Genomic DNA, 26,721 nt, shown 5'->3' with positions numbered 1-26,721 from the left:
ATTATTTAATTAACGGGAGGAGACCGCCGCGGTCGAGACCTGGATCTTCCATGGCTCGTAAATAAAAACGGTACATTCTTGCCTGGCCGTACCAACTCTGTAGTGTAGTGTCTCCCTCTATTCACCGAGCCTCTCAACGTCCTATCTTCTTCCAACTGTCTTATCCCCACCACCGTTCCACTATATCCCCTCACCGCTTGTCTACAGTGTACGCATAGTCATCGGTTATGGTCGCGTTCTTCTGTTCCACCTCTGCGTAAACTGTGCTCTCTTCCCACCGGGGCGAGATATTTTCGGTAATCATGGCACCGTCTCTCGAAGTGGAGACCCGCCACGGAGCTCTTTAAGTGCGGCATTACTTCCGCTAGAAACGCGCCTTTTGCTCGATTAGCTTTGCGGTAAATTTAAGCCCCGCTCGAATCGCCACGAACGCACAGGGCACACGACACCGAACAGTATAGCTACCCTTCTACTCTCCTGGTCCCCGATTGTCGAAGGGGACCAAAGAATTTCTTCCTTTAATTGTCCCTCCGCCCCAGTGGTCGAAATATATACCGTAGCCTAGAGTCGAGTAAGAAACCGGCAGCAGAACGACTCCGGAAAGTAATCTGCCTAATTACCCAGCAAGAGATTCATTCTCAGGGTACAGAGGGAGGTTAGGCATCTGAGAGGAGAGGTTAGTCTCGTAAAACGACCGGAGAAGAGACCCTGTCTTTCTCTGCGCGATTTTCTCGCGACGCGACGGCATTCGAAATGCGTCCCGACGCTTCACAGGACCAAGACGACCGGATCTTCCCCACCCTCGGAGACGTCAGTCGAGCAAACTTATTTAACATCCGCGGCTTCCTCCGCTTTGAAGTGGAAACCTTTTTGGCGACGCGCGAATCTCGCTCGGGACTTTCGAGATCTTGCTTCGTAATTCTTAGAACCGACGGAATTCGAAATAACACGGAATCTGAAGTGTCGGGCTACGTGAGTAGGGGTTAAGATTTACAGATATTAGGGCAGTAAGAATTTTTTTATTCGGGTGGCTGGAGATCGCCTGAGAGTTATCAAAGATGGTCCATGTGGAAGAATATAAGAACATAAAGAACCGATGACAATGATTCGAAATATCTGATCTAAAATCTGGCCCAAATCACCGGTGAATTTGTAAAGTTCATGAACCTTAATGCCCACAAAATAATCAATCCATACGATTAAACATTTTTGCAAAAACCCCTAGCTTCGTTATCTCGACACAGAACAGATTTCAGAATCCCAACTCATTTTAACTTCCCATCTTCTTCAAGTTACAATTTCAATCAGCGATGCGATGGACCAACATAATCGCCGATTCTAAGCAGAAGGTGCACTAGCGCCATAATAAAATTCGTCGCAAGATACGATATGTAACATGAGTATACGGTAGAACCTGTATATTCACTGGTCAGAACCACACTATGCTTTTTCCTCATTTGGTAAGTCCGTCTGTGGGACGAGGAGAAAATATTCATAATGCTGGATTAAGCGTGGAAGTGATCTGGGGTGCTCGAAGCAGGGTGGACGAGAAAACTAATCAAGAGTCCACCCTATTTAATTCCCACCCTCACTGTCCTGCTCTTAACCGTACGTCGTTACTGCTCTACGGCCAAGAGTAGACTCTCGTAGCTCTGGTCCTTCTTATTACCTCTTCCCCCACCATCAATCCTAACCCCACCACTTATGCCAGTTTGACCGCGTGCACGTATACACCGCGTGAATTCGACTTCTTTTCGTTAGGACGTGCACAGGCTTCTTTTTCTGCTGCAATCATCGTGCTCGGATCGTGTATTGGGTACGTATGGTGCGCAGGAGTGATGATGATTGTAGGGAGATAGTTCATAGCTACGATAGTTGGTAGGTTTGTAAGGGAGGTTATTAGGAGGTCGAGAATTATCGTGGAATCATTTTTACGAAATGGTTACATGGAACTATAATGCCTGGTAATGAATGGTTCTCGTAGAATTCTGACTGTCCGCCATGTTGGATGTTCTTACGATGAAATTACGCGGGATGGAGTACAGTGCGATACGAAGTGACCAGATTCGAGACGAATGAAATTAATTGAACGGAAGTAGAGAGAATTGCGTTCGACTAAAAGAAACAGAATTACGGTGCGTTAACTTGTACCAAACTGTGACGAAATGAACCGAATCGAATTAAGTGGAACCAATAAACTTCGAATTGAGTTATGATCAAAAGAGGTGACGTTTATTTTCATCGAAGTGGATCTAATGCAAAATTATCCCGAACAACAGTACAGAACATAGTCATCAATATATACCTTGTGTGTTCATACGTGTAAAACGAACCCTAATAAAGAGAAAACAAATATTGGAATTTCGAAACTCTCTCTGGGACGAACATTTAACATGCTTATCGTATATTGATTCGATCAGCAATCGATGGTTAACGCTGCATTAAAACAACGAGACCGCGTACGACATATACGAGGTGATTCAAGTTAAAGCCCAACCAGACGCATTACTCAAAGGATCGCTGATGGTAGGTAAAGTTTTAAGGTCGAATCCACAATGGCAGCGTAGACCATTGAAATATTGCAATATGTTACGATCAAAGCTGTATTTCAATGATCAATCCACTCTAATGTTTAATATATAATAAAAGATTAATATAGGCGAAGTAGTGCAATCGTATCGAAAAAGGTTGACGGGAGATGATACGGATTGGAGTTATTTGGAGCAGATCAAAGCGAATCGAAGCGAATCAAAGCGGATCGAAGACGATTGGAACGGAACGGAGCAAATGAAAGCGGATTGACGCGATTTAAGGTGAATCGAAGCGGATGTAAAGATAAAGCATTTTAAAGCATATTATAACCGATTTGACTGAATCAAAGCAAATCTTAACCACCTTCAAAATATTCCGCGAATATCAAACATCAATAACAACATAACCTCCAAACAACAAAAGGCACTCTAATGCCACGTTCTACCACCCTTAATAAACAGAACAGGTGAACCGTCTGTTTCAAGGCACAGCAACTGGTATCAGGGAAACGTCAGAGGGCAACATAGCGATCGTGGCAGCAGTGCAATATGCAGTAAAGCACGAATGCAACAATGCGATCTCCCCCCAAGCAATGGGCGCGGAGGTAACGGGGAGAGAGGGCGTGCCGGATATGTATGGGGTGTCTCGTTAATCAAGAGAACCTCGCTATCGCCCGCGGCCTATAGGGGTGGAAAATGGGAGAGGAGCGAGGGTGACCAGTGTTTAACAGTTGACAAACGGCAGTGTAGGTACGCGGTCGCGTAAACAACGTGTAGAGCGCGAAACAGGCGCGGGCCACGGCCACGCAAAAACCCGTAAATCTGCCTATTAAACGCGATTAACGATTTTGGAAAGGCACGAACGCCATCCTGATAGCCACGTGGTCAAGCGCACCTGCGGAAACTCTCTTCATGGTTCTGATGATACAACGGTCGTGTAAAATATTGAGTAAAGGGGGGGGGGGGAAGTAGAGCTTGAATGTTAAAATGACAGATGAGTAGATTGATGGGAGATGAATCATAATTGATGATAAATGATTACGTCTGAAGAAGAGGTAAACGTATGCAAAAGTATTGCGGGAAGAACTTGAGCATTGGGGGATTTCTAGGGAATTTGAAAGTGGCTTTGGCTTGTCACAATCTGCTGTTTTAAAAATTTGAGAATATTATAGTATAGAAAAATACATTGTAGAAAACGGTGTATCGTGTATTGGATATATGGTTAATTCCATTAATCAACCATAATTCCATATACGAGAAAAAAGTCAATAGAATTCTCTTGTTACAGATGTCCACATAATGTGATACATATTTTTCTCCAATTCTGAATTCACCCTTCGAAGTCGTCACACGTCATTTAAAAAAAAACTAGCCACGAAATGAACTGGAAAATGACTTTCTACCCCTTGGAGTTAGCCACGTCCAAAGTAATGGCGGTTGAAATATTTAATAAACCGTCTAATCGAGGGGGGAGGGGCATGGGATGGGGGAAGGGCTATGGAGTTGTGGTCGTGGATACGTGACCGACCGCCAACGAGCTCGCGATTCCAGTAAAATCGTCCTCCCCGATTATCAGTAGTGTAACGAACCGAAAAAAAGGACGCGAAATCGGGTTTTGTCGCATTCCACGCGTGCTCGAGCTTGGTCAGTACGCGGGGGCAGCGCGATTTTTCTCAGGGACTGCGTTTTCATAGCATTTCAACCGTGCTTCGCGTTGCACTAACGAACGCACGTAAAAAGCCATGCTTCTCTCTGTCTAACCGTATTATATCTGTCCTTCTTGTCTTTGGTCTAATGATCTTTCCGTGAATCCACTTGGCTTCTTTACCATCTGCATCGCCTCCGTCGATTTCCGTAGAAACGCGCACGCGCCACTTATTCCTTCTATTTAGCCTCGTCTTAATCGCTGACGGTTAATAAGATCCCTAGAGTATCGTATATGGTAACGATGCAGGGCTATCAGTGTCGTTTGATAGGGATATTTGGTAAATGGGAGAAGATGAGAAAGTGGAATGGGTTTGTTGGTCAGCGGAATGGAAATGCACGGTAGAATATGCTGCGTGGCTATATTGGCTACGCTGATATGATTACACTGATATGTAATTCGAAAAGCGTGCTGAGCCACTTTGGATCAATGTTTTGGATTGTTTTTGAATATTTGGATAGTATATCACTTAGAGAATTCTTTTACTTGGAATAGGGTTGGTTAGTTTGCCGCTTTAATTTCCCAATACTTTTGAGCTGCACTTGGACAATATCTTACTTTGATATTTCTTGTGTCCGAAACGGGATTGATCAATTTGTCACTTTCGATTTTTTAATATTTTGTATTGCGCTTAGACAAAATCTATTTTATTAACAAAATAGATTTGGAATCTCTTGCATTTGGTAATCGAATTTAGATTTATCTCTGTATTTAGAATTGGTTAATCTATTATTTTTGCTTACCACTACTTGGAATTATACTTGGAAAATATTTTATAATCATCATAGTAAATAATAATTATACGAATGGTGTTACAAAGAAATTTTTACAAAATAGTCTATCTTCATATCCAAACCGTAAACAACAGCAGTTCGAAGGGTTAATTTCGTCAGCCTGTCTATCGAGAACTCGCATAGCAAAGGGACGAAAGGAAAGCGTCGAACAACACGCACCGTTAATCTTCACTATACCAGCACATTCCCCTCGTTGCGTCGATAGATCGCTCGTTCACACTTCGACCGATTCCTCGACTCTCTTCTCCTTTTTCGACGACGCAACGCGGTAAGTCGGTCGTGATCGAGAAAGTTCTCAGCACACGACGATGTCGAAAGATCGTGAAATATTTCGGTGTTGTACATACAAACGGAGATTATTTCATAACCGTGGCCATAACTCGATTTTATGAGTCTGTTTATTATCGTTCGTATGACGTTCGATGTATAAAAATACCTAGTTTTATCGGTCGTTTCGGATTCGTCTATATTATGAAGTGTTTTTCACGTCTCTCTACGTTCGTAGAGAAAAATATTCATTAATATCCAGTTGTTATCGGATTTGATCTCGTGTAATTTAGTATAAGTAAAAATAAGTACGATTAGTGGAAAGAATTAGTGGAAGTGAGGTTATGGTTACCTTCTCGTCTGAAATACTCATGTTACGACGTAATCCTCCTTTTTATGAATTTCTGTTGCTAGTCCGGAATCGAAGTAACCTGGTTTAAAGTGAATCAGTGCAGTGTTCGAGGGATTCTGAATATAGCCGGTTCGATTAAACGTTCAAAGATGAACGCGAGCAAAGCTAATTAGCGGCTTCCGAGGCGGGCAACGTGCACCGTAAAAGGCAGGACACGACGCGGCCTCTGAACGCGGTATAGAAAGGTGGGCCGAAAGAATCAGAAAAAGTGGCCGGATTCTTTGCCATAAAAATGATTCTGCGCAAAAGCGGCGTCGTTCTGGCGAGTATCGCATAACTTCGCCTCGAATTCTGTGAAACTTGTATTTTATTTCGGCTTGTTTCTAATACGTTGAACTATGCCAGGAATAAAACGGTTAATAGAATTTCGCTGAATTGAAATATATTTAAATATATAGTGTAAGTTAAACGAGATTAAGGTAATATTGAAGTAAAGGATATCATACAGAAAAAAACTAAATTGACAATCAGTTGAAACAAAGAAAAGTCGGGACCGATCTGGGTCGGACCACACTGTATCAAAACAAATCAAACTGAATTGAGTCAAATGGGAATGGATCAAAGTCAATGGCACCGTTAAACCATATTGAAGCAAACGGAATAAAATTGTGTCGAACTGAATTGAACAGAAATAGGGCAAACTGACTGAAACCACACCAAACCGCAAACAAACAATATCTGATCTATTATGCTGTTAAACAAATTCTATGAAACCATTTTACTTTTTAGGACCTCATAAATTTTTAAGAAAAAAAAAAAATGTTCCAATGAAGAAATCCTTAGCTCCCCTTTTAAGTTCGAAAGACGTAATTGCGAGAAGAAACTAACAATGGGAAAAAGCAAACACGGTCGAGAAAGAAACAACAACAGTTGCATATGGATATATCTTGAAGAAGAAACCGCGAGAAGAGCGGTGCAACGACAAGTGAAACGGCCTGCATTCGGGGATGCGTCGAAAGAAGAACAACGAGTTTGCCGAGCGAGGGAACGAGTTCCGAAGACGTAGCCAGGACAGGAGGAACCAAAGGTCTTCAAGTTTTTGCGGAACACATACGAAACCTGCGACGCAGAGCGACATTCTTCTTCTCTACTAACCCTTTCTGTTCTTGGTTCGATGAACGTGAAGAAATCGGCGTCCAGAGGCTGAACTTTTAGGGGCATACTTTTTCGGGGCTGGATAAAAGCGTTTGTCTTCGTCAACGATTTCTAAGAGCAGTCAACGTCGAACAATTATTTGAATTCCTTTCGGCAAGCCGAATTTAACGAGCGTATACACGAAATCGAAATTATATCTCTAAATGTTGGGACAATTTTGTAACCTTTATTTCAACCTTTTATATACCCGAAAGAATTATTTTGATGGAATTTTTATCTTTTAACGGTAATTTAATGTCTTCTTGGTATTTAAGAAAATTAAGAAAAAGTATTTCTAATGAGTTTTTTAACATCAATCTGTTTTTATATCTTTTAATCTTCTCAAACATCACAGCAGTCGCCATCTTTCTTTCTCCGTTACAATTAAAGCGAAAGAACAAAAGGAAAAGAAAAACACGAAGATATTCAATATTTATTATATTTCCCTTCGTAATCTTCCGTCCAATAAACATAACATGGAGAACAACATCGGAAGACTATAATCTCCTAAAGTAAAACGTTCAAGACCCCGATAAAAATGCCCAGCCAGATTGCCCACAGATAAGCGCTGCGACTTCCACCGAGTCTCCCCCTATCGGCCGATACTCGCACACAAGGGGACACGAAAAACAGCGAAACAAGAACGCGAGATAGAAAGCCTTCATTTTGACGAACGCGGCGGAACGTTTTCTTTCTCTGTCTTATTCCCTTTTATCTCCTTGTTACAAGTCGGCGCTGTACGTTGGGAAGAGACGCTGCTTTTTTTTTAGAATAAATCTCCGCGTAACGAGCAACACACCACCTTTTCCCATCGAAGATAATTTCAAGCTTCCAAGAACCGGCGCCGATAAGCAAAGAGGCGAAATTAAAACTGAGAACGACAGATAAAACCGCGATCGAGTTTGACGATTCCGAAACGACCGAGAATGGCCGTGCACCAGAGACGTTATCGTTTCTTTCTTCTTCTTCTTTTTTCTTTTCGTTTCTTTCGGCCAAGCCGAATGAATCGTATTTCATTGGATTTTAGTATGACGTCTGTCCTCAAGAATGGACACATTATACCACGTATAACATACATATGTACTACCTATTGGAACGCGTTGACGAGGGGACCCATAACCTCATCGTCGTGCTCGTTGTTGATTACACGTTCTGTCAAACGCGTTGACGCGATGGCTCGTACCGAGCGTAAGAACCTTAATGATCCTAACGAGTTCCCCTCCCGGGGGATCCTGCAAATGATGTTAATCATAGCCACGACATAGCCAACGAACGGTGAAGAGCATCTTCGCGGTACGAACAATAGGACAGCCGTGATTTCCGTAACGTTACACGGGCTATACCGTTCTCGATGGCTGTTTAGAGGCGGAACCGGTAATTCGTGTGAAGTCGGTCGAGAAATAACTAAACACGATGAGAGATTTAAAGAGAAACGTTGTATGTACATTGTGAGAATAATGGTGTTATAAGGGTGTGGAAAGTCACATGTGATGAAGATCTGAACTAATGAGATTAGGAAATACATATTTGAGGAAAGTGTAAGCATTAAGGTAATCAGAGCAGTGTGTTATTGTGGAAACTGAATTAGGGATAGAGAAAGTTGATAAGTATGTACATGTTAACAGAAGAATGCTTGATACAAGATTAGACTTGAGAAAATGTTTTGGGGATTAGAGTTTGCTAAATGGAGGTTAGTTGAGAGTTAAGGAGAGGAAGTGTATATAAGTACATTTAGTGATTTTACAAGAAAACTGTGTATTTCAGAAATAAAAATTACTATGAAAAAGATTCTTATGAAAGAAGTTCTTATGTAAAGGTATTTTAGGGAACTGGTATACTAGGTGATAGGGGAAGTGTTTTCAGAGGTTATGTAGATTGAAAAGGTTATATTACACGTGTAATATGCATGTAGTATGATATTTACAATATAAATTTCGTTTTCAATAAAATGATGCTGGCAACCATTTCTTTGTACGATTTAATCTATAACCTATAAAATTTGAATGAAATAATTTAGTTCACCCCACTAGTAAATATATCGTCTACGATTCCAACTAAATAAACAGATCGATCCAAAGTAAAGGTGATCACTTGTTTTTAAGATTGCAACCAGAATAACTATAAACGATTTACAGGAACAGTTAACAAGGAGCCTCTCCTATCCATTTATGAATTACAAACCCACATCAATTGGACGTTAATTAAAGCGATGTTTTAATAAAGTAGAAACACTGGATACACGGGATGTATTGATTGAACATTGAAATGGGAATAGAAAGTCAGCCTCGCTATCGTGTCTGTGGATCTTCATTGTGCGCGTTCATGTACGCTCTTCGTAGATCATGAACATACCACATTCACCGACTGAAAGGTTAGGTTCGGCTCAGCTGTTAAATTGGTTACACGGCTTTTGATTATACCAAGATCTTCGCCGGTACCAACAAGAAAACACGTGTTCGCGATGCAAGTTATTCTGTTGCTGTTTTTGCACGGATAAGCCAATCGAAGCACAATAAACTCTCTCTATTTCTTTAGCGAGAAAATACATGTTTGAATTTATCTACATATATATGTATCTAGAAATGTTCGATCAAACTCTCTTGCCTTTATCCATCGTTTATCAGTAGTACGTCAAGATATAATTCCGATTTGAAAAATTGAGATAGCGTCTCCATACAACAGCATCATCCATTATTGCAAATACAAGGGTACGTTCCATTGTAAATATCCATCTTCAAGCGAAGTTAGAGGACAAGTTTATTTATTATAGCTCTCTAGAGAGAGATAATTAATTTCGCTGAGAAATTGCAAAGGTATGAAGTTATAATTTCTTAACATCCTAATCCTAGCTCGTTAACTATAGATTAGAGTCGATCGAAGGCCTCTTGCCTAATTTTATAGCAGACGCAAATGGTCCATCAAATTATCCGTGAAACTATTACTAGGGATGAAACGATGCTTAAGTACAGACGGTATCCATCCAACGATTCCTTTATTATGCTTCGCGGAAACGTCGACCGCGTTTTCCGTAAACAGTCATCGACAGGACGAGACTGCTCGTTAGTCCAGGTTCGCCATAAAACGCCACGTCATGATTTACCACTGCGCGCCTCGAGTTAACAGATAAATTCGATAGTGGATTAATGATCCACAGCTAATGACTAACCGCGAGCTCTAACCTCGAAACTCGCGGGACGAGTAACCAAAGCGAAAGAAAAGCGACTTTAACATCCTCTTAGAGTACAGAGAGGGAATGCTACCTCGACCCTGGCCTGTCGATCGTATATCGTGGAATGAGGACGGTATAAGGAACGAAAGTGACGGAAAAAGTTGAAAGATATCGTATCACGATGAAAAACGCCATTGGAAAATCACGTTGACAGCTATCAGCCTAGTGAACTGGAGCGCGAGGAAAGCTTTAATTCCTCGGTTCCGTCGGACTTTGATCGATGTCCGACTATTCGGAGCCGGTCGACCTCGATCTCGTATTTTTCAACCTTCTAGAATTCATTGTGACCAGTTGGAGACGAAGATACTTTTTCTTAGTTGTTCGTTGTATCATGGGATCCCGTATGCGTGATTCTTAGAACAAGATGAAGAATATGTACGATTTATATGTTTGGTAGTTGTCTTAGAGGTTAGTTTCATATTTAATGTCATTCTATTGAAGACTAATATGGATCTATAGATTTCAAATTAATGTACAGTTCAAATCTTAAAAAATATAAAATATTAACAAATAATATATAAATTCTAATACATTTCTTGAATCCAATCAAGTACTAACATCAACTTAACATCAACGGAGAATCTTTTTATCTTACACTAAACTATTCTTACAGTGCTACCAATCTTCTTTGCCAAAAATCTCCTACATAACCTATAATTTAAAGAAATCGAATAATTTAAAAGAAAAATTATCCACGACTAAACTACCAATACCAAGTGATCCAAATTAGTTGTAACCTATCGAAAAATCGAAAGCCCGATATTCGGAGTGTGGAACAAAGCTTTGGAAGAGAACAACGAGGCGCTTGGTGAACCTGCGAACCGACGAACCAACTTTACGTGAGAGGAGGGGGTAAAGGGGCTCGGTATGTTAATTACAGACCAACATACATCCCTGTTTCTCTCCTCTGCCCCCCTCATTCACCATCCCGATCGTTTGGCGAACTGGTGGTGCATACTCTCTCGTTCTTTCTCATCGGTTAGCTCGGTTGCCAGTCGATTCGTCTTGGAACAGCCCATCGCCGCGCCGGTCTCGTTGCACGCAGGCCTCGCGTGAGACCGACGAGTCGACCCTACGACCCGAAGCAGAGAAGAAACCTTCCTTTTGCCCTCTTTCGATCTTCCCTTTGCTCTGCCTCCACGGAACCAACGGACACGCTTCCACGACGTTTCTACGCCTCGACCGCCTTCTACTTACCACCACTATCCGCGGCGCTACCCCACGTGACTCTAGTTGCCCACGGGAAATCGACCCTCCGTTATTTGCACAACACGTTCTACCAATTTGAACGCGTTTCGCGCGTCTTACGCTGCCGATTCTTCGAACGAAACGATTGACGCGGGTCTAGAAAAAGGGGAGAGGTAATTGGATGGAATTGTGAGAAATTTTAGATATTTCGCAGTGATTGGAGATTGTTGTAGCTTGAAAGGGTTTTTTGATTGGATATAGAGAGGATCTTTATAGAAGAGTATATATCGAAAATTTTCGTCAATTCATGGACCATATATATATTTCTATTTCGGCGCCGATCCCATAAACGACAAGGAGGTGGTTGTTTATAACAAAATGAAATCATTGTATATGGAGACTTGTTTTTTAAAGAAACGACTTAAAGAATCTGTAAAACTTAACCAAACACATACATCTGTAAAGACTGAGACAGAAAGCAGATTATAACATTATCCAAAAGCATAAAATAAAGAAAGAAAAATACAAAAGCAAGCAGAAACTTAGAAGTCTTTATAGAAGTTAATTTGTCCGGATTTATAGCTAATACAGATATACCCCTAGTCACATACGATCATAATTATCACGTCGCCCTATATGTTCAGATAAACGAATAAAAAAAAAAAAGAGGCAAATATCTGTACGACTTAATTTCTAACCTATCAGCGATATAAACAAACATAGCAAGAGAATTACAAAATATCAGTAGACTTACTTTATGAACCACGGTCATATGATCGAGCTATGAACGACATTCATTACGAATACCTACTACTTACATTCCTAGCGCAATTTGCATTAAGAAGTTTCTTATTCACAGAGTCTAAATATAAGAGAAGAAGTATACGAGGGTCGAGCAACATTATACATTATCAACACCAGGAACGGAGCTGTCACGGGACCAGTTCACGTAACACGCATCGGTTATACGAAGATTGGTCACCCTGGCGGAACGACGTGCTTCTTCGTTTTATCGATCCTGCGATCCTGCGATCAAGGATAAGTCGACGCGAATCCTGCATCTCCGGTCTTCCCTCTAGACTCGAGATAATTTTCTGTTTCGACGCTGTCCATCTCTCTTTCTATATTTTTTTATTGCAACAAAGCACACCAGGTTTCACCGGTTTCGTTCATAGCATTTTACTTTTCCTTTCCGACTAGTACCGCCGGTCGGAGAAAATCAAAGAGGCATCGCGTGCGTCGCTGTGCCTCTACTTCTCGCCATAGCCGGTATTACAGAAGTATTTACGCATGGTCATTGATCGCGCGATCAGCAATTTCTCTTGTAATCGTTTCGGTTAGTATTGCCGCATAATGATAACCTCTGCTCGGACGGTAAAAACGTCGGGATAGCACCTCCCGTGGAACATGTCATTCATTTCGCTTTCATTGAAAACGCATCACGCATATCGAACACTTTCTTGCGATACTTTGGAGAATAAAGGAAAAACAAGAGAAAAGAACACGCAACAAGTAGTGGATAATATACATTTATGGTATGTACTTGCACTTTCGTTGAAAACGCACCAACCGAAACGAAACTGCCTGTGTTTTAATCAGAATATCGTACACCAGTTCTCACCGGGCAACTGTGATTTTTAGTGGATAATACATGCAAAATACGTCTGATTACTCACCGCCAAAAGTGGGGCACATATCCAGCCGGGCATAAATCTCGACACTGACCGCAGGGTGCACCTTGAAGAACGACATTACCGTGCGAGTAACTGTTGTTGGATTGGCCGTCTTGACCGGGTGACAGCATTCTGTAACAAAGAAAAGGATTCACCTTATTTCATTTGTATCCATGTGCATATATGGTGTTACATATCAATTCAATTTATGTACTATCATGATGCAGTCTTGCTGATCGTGAATTTTCTACAGCATATCTTCTCACTTTACCGAAAATATAATTCTCGATGAAAAGTAATTCTTGTTGTTTTATTCGTCTCTATGCAAATCGGTGCATCTGTGTCGCGATCTCCAATCTAAAGTGTACCAAGCCCAACGTAAGAAGTTAATAACGTCCATTACCATAAATTACAATAATTATCGTAAATTAACATTCTACCGTGACCAAACCCACCAGCGCATTATTAAATCAGACAGATGATTCCTTTAATACCACGATCTATGAAATTAACATATATCCCATAAATACGCGTGCGCGTACCTCCGCGTTATTCCATCGTAGACAACGCTGTTGAAAACCATCATGGGGAAACTTTTACGGGGTTATACCTCGCCGATCATCAATCTTGGTCAAATTTAAGAATAGTCTCCTCCATCTTGTCTTGTCATACTCGTTTCCTGTAACCCTCTTTCGCGCGCGTTGTACTTACACACTTTTTTAAGTCTGACATCTCGCTAACGCGCCATTTTCTCCCGGATCCCGCAACAAGGTATGCCGCGAAAATAATTAATTAAAGGCGCCATCTAATAGGATTGAAACACGAACGATTACGCCCTGCTCGAATTAATAATGGAAACCGGTAATTAACGAGTAACCGATGTCTCGTACGCTTCGATCCGCGCGTCGATTAACCGACACCAGATAATTACACCTTCTAGAAATTTTACATATACACGATATAACGAAAATCTTTGTGTACCGCGCGAGAAGCACCGACTGTTTCATCATCCTGTTTCCCTTTTTTCTTACCCTCATATTCTTAAACGCCTGGTCGCCTCTTCTCCTTGTTGTTCCGTTTTTCTTCGTCGACGATATTATAAATATTTCCCCTTCAGAGATGCGATCAAAAATAATGGCGCAGCTGTGCGTGCGTGGAAACAAAACAAAACCACCGTGAAGGCAGAGTCGATAAGTTATCCCACCGTTTAGCGTGATTGTCGATTACCTTTTCTTTTTTCTCCTTTCCTTTTCTTTTTTTCAGGCGTTTGGTCACAGCCGATAAAGTGAAATTGAAAATTGTAGGGGAAACGGGCCACGGGATTATGAAATTAACCGAAAACAAAATTTCTAGAGCAAAAGAAAGGTAAATCGACAGAGGGGGAGGATAGGGTCGATCATGTTTGAACGAGGGTAACGTCGAAGGTCGATCATAGCCGCATACGGTAGGTATATAAAAATTGGTACCGTCCGGGAAAAATAAAAGTATCAGGAATTTAACCACAGCGTTATTACACGACCCCCAACGTGCAATAAGGCTAGCTGAACCACGCGGAGTTTTATGAAGGACCGTGACAGGAACTACAAGGTCGCTCATGGTCTTACTTACGACTGTCACGTGCCACTGTCTGTAAAATCATGAAGGACAGGAGAACTACATATTAAACCAAGCATACAGTACGTGATACTTCGCTAACCGATACAATTGTACGTTCAACGTAACACGATACACGAACATCATGCCTGTCCTTTTATTTCAAATAGTTTCTTAGCTCTCTTTATATCGCTAGTAGTCGCTACGTACGATCTCGCGAATCATTTTCCTTATGAGTCTCTCGTGTATCTGACGCCATATCTGTGACATTTAAATGGCGCATCGTCAACGTTCTGACGGTATCCAGAAGTAATTAGCGCTCTGGTGGCGTGCACAATAACCTTATTACGCTTTGTTGACCGACATTCCATCGCGCATCGATACGTCTCTATCTTTGTATATTTTGAATCATAATATAGCAAGATCGTAAAATTAATCAGAAAAGAAATTAAAGAATTAAAATTTTTAATGCAGGGCCAATATATTTTATACTAACTTATTTGTTATACAAGTTTTCTCAATTTATTGAAATAAATAAATGTTTATATATGAAATACTAAGTCATAAGTTGTTACTTTTATCAATGTATATTGTATCTTAAAATAGAATGCAATATATGGTTTTGTAATAACTAATCCTGGAACTCAAGACGTCAATCAATGCCGCACTTCGATAGTTTACGACGTTGCTATATCTCGGCCCATATTGTATTTCCTGTCTGAATCTTATCGCGTAATCCGGAATGCGCACAGAATAGCACAGATTCCTTCTTGTGCGACTGTAGTTCACGCGATTTACCATCTCAAATGTGAAATACCATAGCTATAGAAACGTTAGCAAATCAAATTTTGATGAAATAGTCACGCACATGCGTATCCGATCATCGTAACCGCGAGATTACCTATGTACATTTTTAATAAAGCTATATGCGGGGAAATCGTATACGCAGTGTATAATTTCGTTCGATGCACGTTTCAAGGTTTACCCGGAGAGCCCTTCGATAAAATTAAACCGGCGTTATGGTTTTTAACAAACATATCCTATACACGGATATCCACGTGTCTGGTCTGTGTATACATTTTCTTACGAAAGACTACCATCGTTGTCTTGCTGCTCTCACGAACCGGAACCACTCTCAAATCCAATTTACGTCGTGCTCGCTTATTTCGTTCCTACAATTATGATCGTCCTGTTGTATATAATATTACGTGCCATCCCGCGTAGTATCATCTCGAGATATTCACTCGCAGACAGAACATTCGCAATTTCCATCGACTGAATAAGCGATAATAATTAGCCTAAGTTGTTATAATTGGTACCCAGAGCTTGCCGAAATGAAAACATAGGAAAATAAGGAAAGTGGACTACGGTATAGCGCACCAAGTATATACAGAACAAGTGCTTGCAGGCTGCTATAATTAGTTTCTTTTTGCGTCGTTAATGTTAAACGTCGCTAGTGTGTAACGGCGACGATAGGGTGAACTCAGGTATGTTAATGGATACGATAGCAAGTGGTTGTCGTGTCTCTTCCCCTCGTTGTTGCTTTATAATTCGTGAAACGACCAATTAACGTGCTCTAAAAGGAGTAGGTGGTCCCCGTGATCTTAAACAGCGTTACAGTTTCCGCATGAAAACTTTTGACATCACCTAATAAAAGTGTCGATAATTTTAATTGAATCTTTGGTAAAAATCGTAATCGAAATCGATGCGCCACTCCATTGGTGGATTTTACGAGCTTACTTACCATTAACTCGATGTTGAAATATCAAGGGGGAATTCAGTTAGTTCCCGAAACGCAAAAAGGGGACAGACGAACGAGGACATAAATATTGGTTAACGAGGGGTTTTCGAAGAGTCGCGGAACGATCAAAGTGACTCAGTTTCGTGAAATTCATTCGACAAAGGAGTATGAGGATCAATTATCGTCAGCATCGTCTTGTCAACGAACCAAACTTCTATCGTTACATTTTGGACAAAATAATTTAACCGTATACAACATCGTATGGATCCTTTACACACAGGAAACTGAAAGGAAGTTTTATGCGAATCTGCACGGTCGTGTGCGCGTCTGTTTCGCACGGTCATCTTATTCATAGGTATGGAAATACAGAAGTAGCAAAACTCGTATGCAAGGGAGTACAGATGCAAGAAGACGACCTCGCCTCACTCGGCTGAACTGGAGTTCTTCCGCGATGAAAGACACATACACACAGAGTCACCGGTGCCCAGTCTGTATATTGGCTTGTGCACAGCGAGATCTTCGATCAAGAGCATGCGCACGTTCGTGCGCGAACAGGCAACGCGACCGTATAACGTGCAACCACCGAGAATACGGAACGTATACACATATCTATATACACATACCTGTTGCTTTCTCTCTACTGCAGCCAATATGCTGAAACTACGATGCTCGGGATAACTCGAACTATTCGATCCTGATGGGAATTCGCAGTCGTAATACGAATTCACTGTTCCTCCTATAGATGTAATTCGTACGCCGGTTTTGTTGCTCGTTTTCGAACAAAGAACGATCTTTTCTGCGTAACACCTAGCGACACACATGCGCGAACACGCGAACGCTAACCGATCTGTCTTCGAGAGCGTCACTCGCGAATCACCGGATACAAGGAGGATTCCTGACTTGCCGCATCGCCGGACTTCTCGCGTCGCGTAGTATCCCGCTTGTACGTTCTCGTCGTCGTTGAACTGGCACCACTTCACAGTTGCACCTGCACTTGCACTTGCACCGCACTGCGCGAGTAATAGCGCAATGTCGTGGCACAGTCGAATCGTGGGGCCCCGGCAGATCACGGGGTACCGTCGCGCCTTCCTATATCGTGTCGAGAGGACCGACGAAGGTGGCATCCTCGCGGCATCACCGTACACTGCACTCGAGTCAAGCCGAACGCTCGGCTCGCTCTCTTCCCTCTCGCTCTGTTCCACTCTTCCTACCTCTATCTTTCACTCTGTACCTTCCGCCGATACTCTCAGCCTTTTCTTTCGATATCGTTTTATTTTGTTTTTTGTCCCTCCCCTTCTTTCTCTACTCTACTAGTATCACATCACTATCGAGTCTCTCGTCTTTCACAGAGGGTGGACATCATTACTTCGCGGACGTATTTGGTAACCGTTTCGCGGTTCAACGATCGAGAAGCCTGTGCATTGTAGCGCTAGCACCACCACCGGAACTGTCATCTCAAGGTTACAGAGGTAAATAAAGATAAATAAAAACGCTTCGGTCCTAATTTATCTTTGGTGTTGATCGCATTCTTACATCGATCAAATGATTCGTATACATAGCTTTGTACTATTCCACCCCGGGAAACTTACATACAATGTCGTTTTCTTCGAGGCCGAGTGAATAAGAAGGAAAATATATACGTCACGAAGAGGACACTTTGCGGTCAATTCTCGAATGGTACACGACTCGCCTCAGTATGGTGCTTCAAGATATCCTCTCCACAGTTGTAAACTGGCAAAGGTACCTCGTATGTACGATGGCACGGCAACACGCAGTTGAGAGACTCGAATCGTACTGGCTGTTGAGATGAGGCCCTTTTCCCCCACTCGTGAGCCCCCTTCGACTGGTTGCTTCTCCGCTCGCGTTAGACCCCCACTTCCCACATGCCACCGGACATTCTCCTCTCATCCCTCCCCGCGGTCTACGACTTTGCTTCGCATCATTGTATCTTTTCCCTTCTTTTTCACCTCTTTCGATGCTCCCGTGTGCTACGTCCTTTCTTCCTCCGCGCATGAACTTAACCCGAAGCTCCTAATGTATGTACTCGATCGTCGTGTGTACGCCACCTCCTCCGCCACCTTGCCCCCTTCATAACCGTCCAGCACGTTTCTTTCCTCGCAGCAGCTTCTGATAGGTGTTCAACTGACATTGCAAGTGCAGCGTCACCGCCAGAGGCACAACTTCGTAGACAGCTGTGTCTTATTGTACATCCGTTCGTCCACTGAATGGTTATCTAAGATCTCACCAGGCATTTTACTATTACGCCGCGTACGAGCGTGCCATGATTATTATAATGTATCCTTCGCAGTTTCCAAGTCGCGCTAACGAGACCGCGTTACCACCGTTTAAGATAATGCAACTATAAATTTATTTACCACTATTGGAGGAGTGAGAGACGATAACTGATCTTTTTGTTATCATCTCCATGAAAATTTTCGATTAGTTGAGGTTAGTTGAGAGATGAAACGAAGCTCTACATAGTCTATTATTTCCTGTAAGTATCAAATGAATTTGTATTATAATTTGATTATTTGCCAATCTTGTTTTCCCAAACATAACACAAATCTAATTCAAATATACTCCAAACCTACAATACTTCAAATATATTCCAAAATTTTTATTTTAATTCTTAAAAGTACAATATACACAATTAAAAATATCTTCAGCCACAGTTATATGTATAAGTGAAATTATTTATCATTGATCTTGACCATTTCGTAATTATATTTTTTCATTTTTATACCTTTTATGATTTTTAATATTGCATCAATATTTGTTTACAATTATCATATTAAAATATATACATTATAATGATTTATAACGTATTTTAAATATTACCTAAAGTAGGGAATAACAGTAAGAGAGTAGGTAGTGGATACAAATATCAATGAAGTTAATTGAACCAGTAGTAGTGTTGTAAATTTAAGTCGTATTTATTATACATATACCCTTATAATACATAGATTATTTAGCAAACAATAGAAATTAATATTTTCAGGTTTATGTTAACAAGCCGTATTTAATAAAATTTAATTGATACCTATCTTCACTACCTGTCCATTTATTTTTGTCCCCGGCTGTACGTTTGCATTCAAGCTGTGTACAGACAATACGAGGCAAATCCGCAAGGCTATCTCGGAATGAGCCGACAACAATTGTAGTTTTTTTGGTGAAATCAAAGGTGCCTCGTAGCTTCTGCTATGTACATATAGATAGTGCAGAGCAATCTCGTGGATCTACCTCGCATTGCCTGTAGATAGTTTAAAATAAAAGAAGTATCTTCAATGGAAATAAAAATAGCTATGCACGCAACTGTAAGGGTATTTTCTGTGGTAACTCAATATCTCAATAACTCAATATCCTGTAAGAACAACTAAAAGAATATTTAATTACAACCGACTCAATAACGGGACACATTTACACGTTGTTACCCGAGGTGAGAACAAGTGTTTGAGGCGCGTTTAATTTTAAATTAAATGCTGAAATAATCGGCAACATTCGGGCATGTACGGCCACGTTCGGCCAACCACGTGATGGTCATCAAGAAATATGGCGTGAAGTTGGCACGAAGATGGTTGTCGTGAGTTACGAAAGAGTAGACGATTTCTCGCGGGGAAGGCGCTTCCCAGTCGTCCGGAGAAGTGCCACATTCCTAATTTTTCTTTCAATCTAGCAACTGAGAAATAGTGCAATGGTATACGATATTAAATGGATCATACCGAAACTTCGAAATACGGGTAGCCTCTGGAACATCGCGAGTAGTATAACCTTTGTAGCAGTAGGAATTTTTTCTAAAATCATAATAGGTGAGTGACTATGCAAGCCGGTTTGTTAACTACAAGTTAGTACTATTTATTTCTGCATATGGATATATTTATTCGTTAGCAACTGTCTTAATTTACATTTATATATCGATATAATTCTCGATGTATCACAAATTTGACTATTTTATTATATTGACTCGTAGTATAAGTTGTGTGATCTACAGTTTATTCTTATAACTTATGTAAAAATATAAAAAATATTTAGATAAGTATATTTATTGATAAAAGGTTAAAAGCGTTTATAAAAAATGCCCGAGATGTTTCAGCGTGATATTAAGAAACGTTATTGATTTATATAATAAGTGAATAATTAGATTCATTTTATTTAATCACTATGATAATCATAGAACCAGTATGAGAACTTTATCAAACATAGGTTGCGTGTATAATCTATTTTCGCAATTGTAGTAAAATTTTTAAAAACTATTTTTAATTTTCAATTGTTGAATAACAAATTTTATGTATAGTTTTTATACGTGACATATATTACAGTTAAAGCTTCTTTATAGAATACACTAATACAATTTATTAATTTAAAAGATTGATACATAAATTGTCATTTTATCAAATAATCGTTATCGGTCCACTTCGAACATAACATATCGTTAAATTTCGTAACACGATATTACAACAAAAACGATCGTGATGTAAATGTAAGAGAGTTTCAAACTTGTTTGCCTTAGAGTTCACCTTCCACGCATACTTACAATTGAAATAAATTTTGCATCAATGATTGTAATTAAATTTAACATTTAATTTAAAACTGTCTTCTTTAATGTTTTAATTTGGAGCACATATTATAAATACAAATATGTATATAAAAAGACTAATATTCGTACATATACATGAATAGATTTGCAAGAAGGTCGTGCAAAAAAAACAGTATAAGAAAATACAGGTACAAAATCTTGCGTGCAACAGGTATTTTTAATTATCTTGTACACACTTCATTGTTATAGAATTGGACACGCATGTTTAATTTTCATGAAATCGCCAAAACTTTACATTTAACTATTATTATTACTATTACACAGAAATGATAACCGTTGTTTAACCTTGAACATACAAAATCTTTCTTTTTTCTACTGTTGTCTAATATGCCACTAACATTAGTTCTAAATAAATAGTACATTAATACTAAATTAATAACTCACATACATGCGATTACGCATGCATTTAATCAAAGATCGTATTCATTTAACCGCAACTGGATTTTAAGAACTACTTGGATTTTGGATTGTTGTATGTAGTTCCGGAAATGACGAAGTTGTATATAACGTGCCACTTTTATTTGTTTTGCGAAGATTTGGCGTTTCTAATTTCAGGGAGGGTCAGATACGCGTTACCGCCCGACAAAGGGCACAGGAAATCAGTCATTGGCTCTCGCTGGCCTTTCAGTGAGTACCACTGATTTACAACGAACTCGGCTTGATGTTGACTTAGCTACGTTACAATAAACTTCGGAAATTAAGCGGATTACTCAATTGGTTGGACGCGTAGCGCACCATATACGGCCATCCTCCCACCTCTCTCTCTCTTTCTCTCTCCCTCTCTGTTTAATCCTCCCCTTTCTTTTCCACTCCTCTGTTTTTATTCGTTTTACCAATTTATCCGCGTGTGATAGTCATAATTTTACATAGTAATTTTACATAGTCAGAGCTCTTTCATTCATTATGACGCCCGTAATGCTAAAATTTATATGCTTCTCAAATGCTAAGTGATTCTTGTTAGGTAGTTGAAATGATTGCTTTTAAATGCTAAATGCGTATGGAATATCACTAGTATGTAGAATTTAAACATAATAGTGCATGATTAATTTTTGAACATGGAGCTTTGTACAGAGGCCATCTGTCGGTGTGTTCAAGAACTATTACTATAATGTTAGATTCATTAACTCAGAAAAACACCGAGAATATGAATTAGACTATATATATTTTCCATCTTCATTTTTCATAATACATATGCAAATTTTTCATTTTCACGCTGTTATCGAAATATAAAACCAGAGATCGATTTAGTACATGATTATAACCTTGAATGACCTTGTATGGAGGTAATTGAACTTCTTTGAAAAGTGACAGTTACTATATAAAATATTTTCGAAATATTAAACTGTCTTTGAGATAACCTTTCTCATTTTTTGCTGTGAACAAATTTTTTATCGCTCATTTTTAAATTTTCAGGGCAATCGTATCAATTACTTCACAGAGATCATCTCATCCAATTTCATTGTGTCATCAGTTTGCATAAGGATTGCAGTAGCGATATGGTTCTAAGGTTTCGATGAAAAGAATAATTATTTACGTGTCAGCGAAGCATGAGTAGCGGCTTTACTTAAAAGCTTTAGCACTAGCAATGATTCGCGAGCGAAAGATCACTGGTTCATTGTGCATACGCTTAAATAAAACCAATTCTATGCAAAATCCAGATGAAGTGTGTCTCCCAACTCCTATGTATATGTATGTAGTTGACGATTAGGGGGGAAACGAGGAATATCACAAAATGGCTTTATTAAGAAAATTAAGTTTTAATATTTTAGTCCACTAAAAAAGGAACAACATTCAAGCAATTTACCTGCATTACTCATAAAATGAAGCTTAAATCTTACTTAGACCTTGTAAAAAATAATGATTAATAAGATATTAATTATTTTTATCTGTGTTTAGTTCCAATATTGAGTGGCTATTCCCTGTTTTTAAGCAGTACACCAAATTGTTAACATTATCTTATGAGCATATTTAAGTATAATCATTGTGATTAGACAGTTCTTGTCTCTCAATTTCAATTTCCAAACAAAATGTGCTATAAAATGCAAAATCACGAAAAATGGACAGTCCTCGTCTTTTCCCCTTACTCATCAGTTATACACGGGAAATGTACAAATTCTAAGTTAAATACACCCCTATAATCTCTCCACCTGATATACAAATGAATTTATCAAAGAGTTTTTTCTTTTTCGTTTCTGCTGTTTAAGAATGGCTGAACAGAACGACGGTATACAACAAATACATCATCAATCGTGCGTTAAACAAAAGGCCGAAAAATGTGCCGCTCATTACGGTGTCGAATCATCACAGTTGTTTCGATGACCCTGGCATATGGGGTAAGTCTCTCGAATGATGATTCAACAATTGCATCCCTTCGCATCGTACCGACCGTTATCTGTATTAAACATACAACAATATTTTATCGATATTATTTCCTATCTCCATGTTTGTGCTTTATTAGCAAATATTTTACTCCAAATATCGATTGACAAATCGTTATCGAGACAACCAAACAATAGTTGAACGACATGTATTTTTCCTTTTGTTATCTATTCAAAGTATACTTTACTGATGAAACAGTAAATAAAATGAAATGGATGATTTACTTTCTTACATTTTTCATGTGAATTAAATGACAGTTACTTTTTTTATAACAAAAGTATTTAAAGAAAAACAATATAGCGGAATATGCACATGCAACCTTTTTCTAATAACCTTGAACTTCGATTTTACATAAATAATAGCATTCAAGCATTATGCACAGCTTGTGAGTTGTAAATCGTTTTATTTATTCATACTATTGATAAAATAGATTTCCAGTTTGACTGAATAATTTAGATAACGATAATAACAATACGCTATATCTATGAAAAATTTCACATCTAAATTTTATTTGTTTCTAGAGTGCGGATGTTTATGTATCTATAGAAAATTTAAGTGTAAAGTACACAGAATACAAATACTACAGTAAATCATAGAAAATGTTCAAGGTATAGTATTGATTATGATATTGGGTGGATCAGATGAGTCTTTGCTTAAGTTTTATTTTTTTTTTTTGTGGTATTCGAAAAAATATAAATTTGCATAAACATGTGCATTCTATCTATGTCCTCCTCTGTTATTTTGTTAAACACCAATTATTTAGATCCACATACATACCACATATGCATGTATACCTCACACATTACGCGCATTCCCCTCTTCCTGAAACATATATAATCTTTTCTTCCTCAGAATGACCATCGATAAGCGATCGAATGAAAAAATTTAAGACAGAAAAATCTCTGAACTCATTTAGCGACCCTGGGCCTGAAGAGTCTGATGAATCGACGTAAGATGAGGTGGTCGCTCGCGGCCCACGACATTTGTTTCACAAAGACCTGGCATTCGTACTTCTTTATGTTGGGCAAATGCATTCCTGTGATCAGAGGTGGCGGCGTGTATCAAGAAGCTATAGATTTCTGCATCGAAAAATTGGCAGCCGGTGATTGGGTTCATGTCTTTCCCGAGGGAAAAGTAAACATGTTTAAAGACAACATGAGGTTTGCGATTATCTTTTTCTACTCTTTATTCCATATTTTATTTTATTCTTCTTCGTCGTCTTCTTTTTTCTTACTTAATTATCACAGAATGACAAAAATATGATTTTACAAAATTTAATGTTCCACTGACGTGTTATAGATTAAAGTGGGGTGTTGGAAGGTTAATATTAGAATCGCCAGTTACGCCACTGGTGATACCAATCTATCACCTTGGTATGGACGAAGTTCTTCCAAACGAACCACCATACAGATTGAAAATTCGTAAAAAGGTCACCTTGAATTACGGTGAGCCAATAGATTTTACCGAGTTACTAGAACAATTGCGTGCATCGAAAGCAAGTGAAGTGGAAGCGAGGAAAGCGATTACGGATCGTATTCAGGAAGAACTAATAAAGTAAAATGTCATTTTAAATCATAGTAATATTTTATATTTATGGTGGTAATAATAATCTTTATATCTTTAATAACTAATCTTCTTTCTTTTTCAGACTAAAAACAATTACAGAAGAGCTTCATAAAAGGTCATGATGTTTAAACGGGGGACATTCTTATTGTCACCCCGATTAGCTTTAATTTACCAAAAAAAAATAATACTTTAATTTTAACGTGACAATAGGTCATACTCGTGCTCGATTTTTAACTAAAGATGTTCATCTGTGGACGACATATTAGTAACATATATGCAATCATGTAACGTAATGCATATATTGGGGCAGTAGTGATTTATTTTTTGTTCTTCTTTCTTTTTTTCTATTTTTGTGACAAAGAAAAAAGTGGAAAAAGAGAACATTATGCCATTTATACCTTTCGGGAGATTTTAATTTAAATACGAGTCGTGTTGACTTAAAAATGCCATATACGTATCGCGGTTACATCATCGCATGCATAACAATGTATATATGTACGTACGTACACGGTAGGAAGCAATTGTCGTAATATATTACGTAAAAACTCGCAGCCGCTGTTTATAGAAAAAACTTTAACATAATCGCAAATTACGACAGCTTGTGAAACATAACATTGAAACTGTGTCACTGTACTACATATTATCGGTTTTCCCTTCATACATCGACTTTTTTAATATCACTGAGCCTCATAATTTATGATATGATAACATAACACAATCTTTGTATGGTTCACCGAACTTATTTTGCATATATCGGGAAACTTTTGTATAATTCCACATAATTTGAATACAATGATATTGATAAAATAGAAAAAGAAAAATAATTTTGATGAAACAACAGAAGTTAAGATAGATTTGATTGAAACCCAACTTTTGTTGAACTTGTTGAACTTTGAAACGCTTGACCCTTGAATACAAAAAAAATGAAATTGCAATCCTTACGATCTATCGTATATTTAGATAGCTATATGTACACACGTATATTTTTGATATAGTAAGAATTTACAGTATTTATATTCAAGACACTTCGAATGATAAAAATACTGCGGAGATATGCATATTTTGTATTTATTAAATTTTCACTGTAAGTAGTAAAATATCTTCAAGAGGAAAGCTATTTTCTGCAATTTGTTATATTAAATGCAAGTATTATTCAAAATGTAGTGTGATAATTTTTTACGCCATTGTTTCGTTTTAATAAATTATTTTTCGCACTAGACTATATTGTTTAAGAAGAATTATGCAGAATATCGTGACAACTATTACACGATAGTTATTAAGTAAATATTCCTCGCAAACAAACGATAATTCGATTTACTAATATATTTATTAGTACGCCTGAAGATCTCCAAATGATATAACTTACATTATCTTCTTTAATAAATATAGTATCTGTTTCAATTTGTTTTCTATAATTATCGATAGAACGAATATTTATATTATTCTATGAAGAATAGTATTTATAATTCAACATATACATTTAAGATAATTCAACAAATTCCATTTAAGATTGATATTACATATGAAAAATTGTGACTACCTATATTACATCGCTTTGTTATGATATTCACAGATAGATCTTGTACATATATACTTATTCTTCCGCGACATATAGAAATATATATTACGCCGACATTCACCATTACGACATTACTATTTGTTCAATGGAAAGATCGGGTCTTGGCACATTTTCTCTCTCCGTAGAAACAAACGTGATTTCGATTCTACGAGCGATACAAGTAAAGCAACACACAATACTCACTTTTACAAGACGAATGGTATCTGTACATTAATTACGTTACACATATCATAAACTTGAAATAGACAGAACGGTATATAACACTAACGAGATAAAGTTTATGTGGTACATGTAGATACTATCACTCTCGTCTTATCAATTATCATTTTAATTTCC

General features: G+C 38.7%; 2 protein-coding genes across 3 annotated transcripts in view; one reads left to right on the top strand and one right to left on the bottom strand.

Moving 5' to 3' along the window:
- LOC117208976 (prickle planar cell polarity protein 3-like) overlaps nucleotides 1-17,885 on the bottom strand; it is a 114,955-nt gene extending 97,070 nt beyond the window's left edge. The window contains exons 1-2 of the mRNA XM_033450532.1: nucleotides 16,891-17,885; nucleotides 12,937-13,065 (exon numbers count right to left, since the gene is read on the bottom strand). Of these exons, the coding sequence (XP_033306423.1) occupies nucleotides 12,937-13,064 (128 nt within the window). The 5' untranslated portion in view covers nucleotide 13,065; nucleotides 16,891-17,885. The remainder of the gene's footprint in view (nucleotides 1-12,936; nucleotides 13,066-16,890) is intronic.
- A 1,915-nt stretch (nucleotides 17,886-19,800) lies between these two features.
- On the top strand, nucleotides 19,801-26,200 carry LOC117209086 (tafazzin homolog). Of its 2 annotated transcripts, XM_033450686.1 has the most exons (6): nucleotides 19,959-20,073; nucleotides 21,417-21,488; nucleotides 23,066-23,194; nucleotides 24,157-24,400; nucleotides 24,540-24,794; nucleotides 24,889-26,200. In XM_033450686.1, the coding sequence occupies exons 1-6, from the start codon at nucleotides 19,959-19,961 to the stop codon at nucleotides 24,926-24,928; spliced, it is 855 nt and encodes a 284-aa protein (XP_033306577.1). In that variant the 3' UTR covers nucleotides 24,929-26,200. The 2 variants fall into 2 exon arrangements, with proteins under 2 accessions (XP_033306578.1, XP_033306577.1); XM_033450687.1 differs by lacking the exon at nucleotides 21,417-21,488 and having other exon boundaries at nucleotides 19,801-20,073; nucleotides 24,889-24,928.
- Nucleotides 26,201-26,721: the final 521 nt, after the last annotated feature.

This window comes from Bombus bifarius, unplaced genomic scaffold, assembly GCF_011952205.1.
Source record: "Bombus bifarius isolate JDL3187 unplaced genomic scaffold, Bbif_JDL3187 scf7180000008165, whole genome shotgun sequence".
Lineage (NCBI taxonomy): Eukaryota > Metazoa > Arthropoda > Insecta > Hymenoptera > Apidae > Bombus > Bombus bifarius.
The sequence above is the reverse complement of the archived record's forward strand: the minus strand, read 5'-3'. Positions and strand labels throughout refer to the sequence as shown.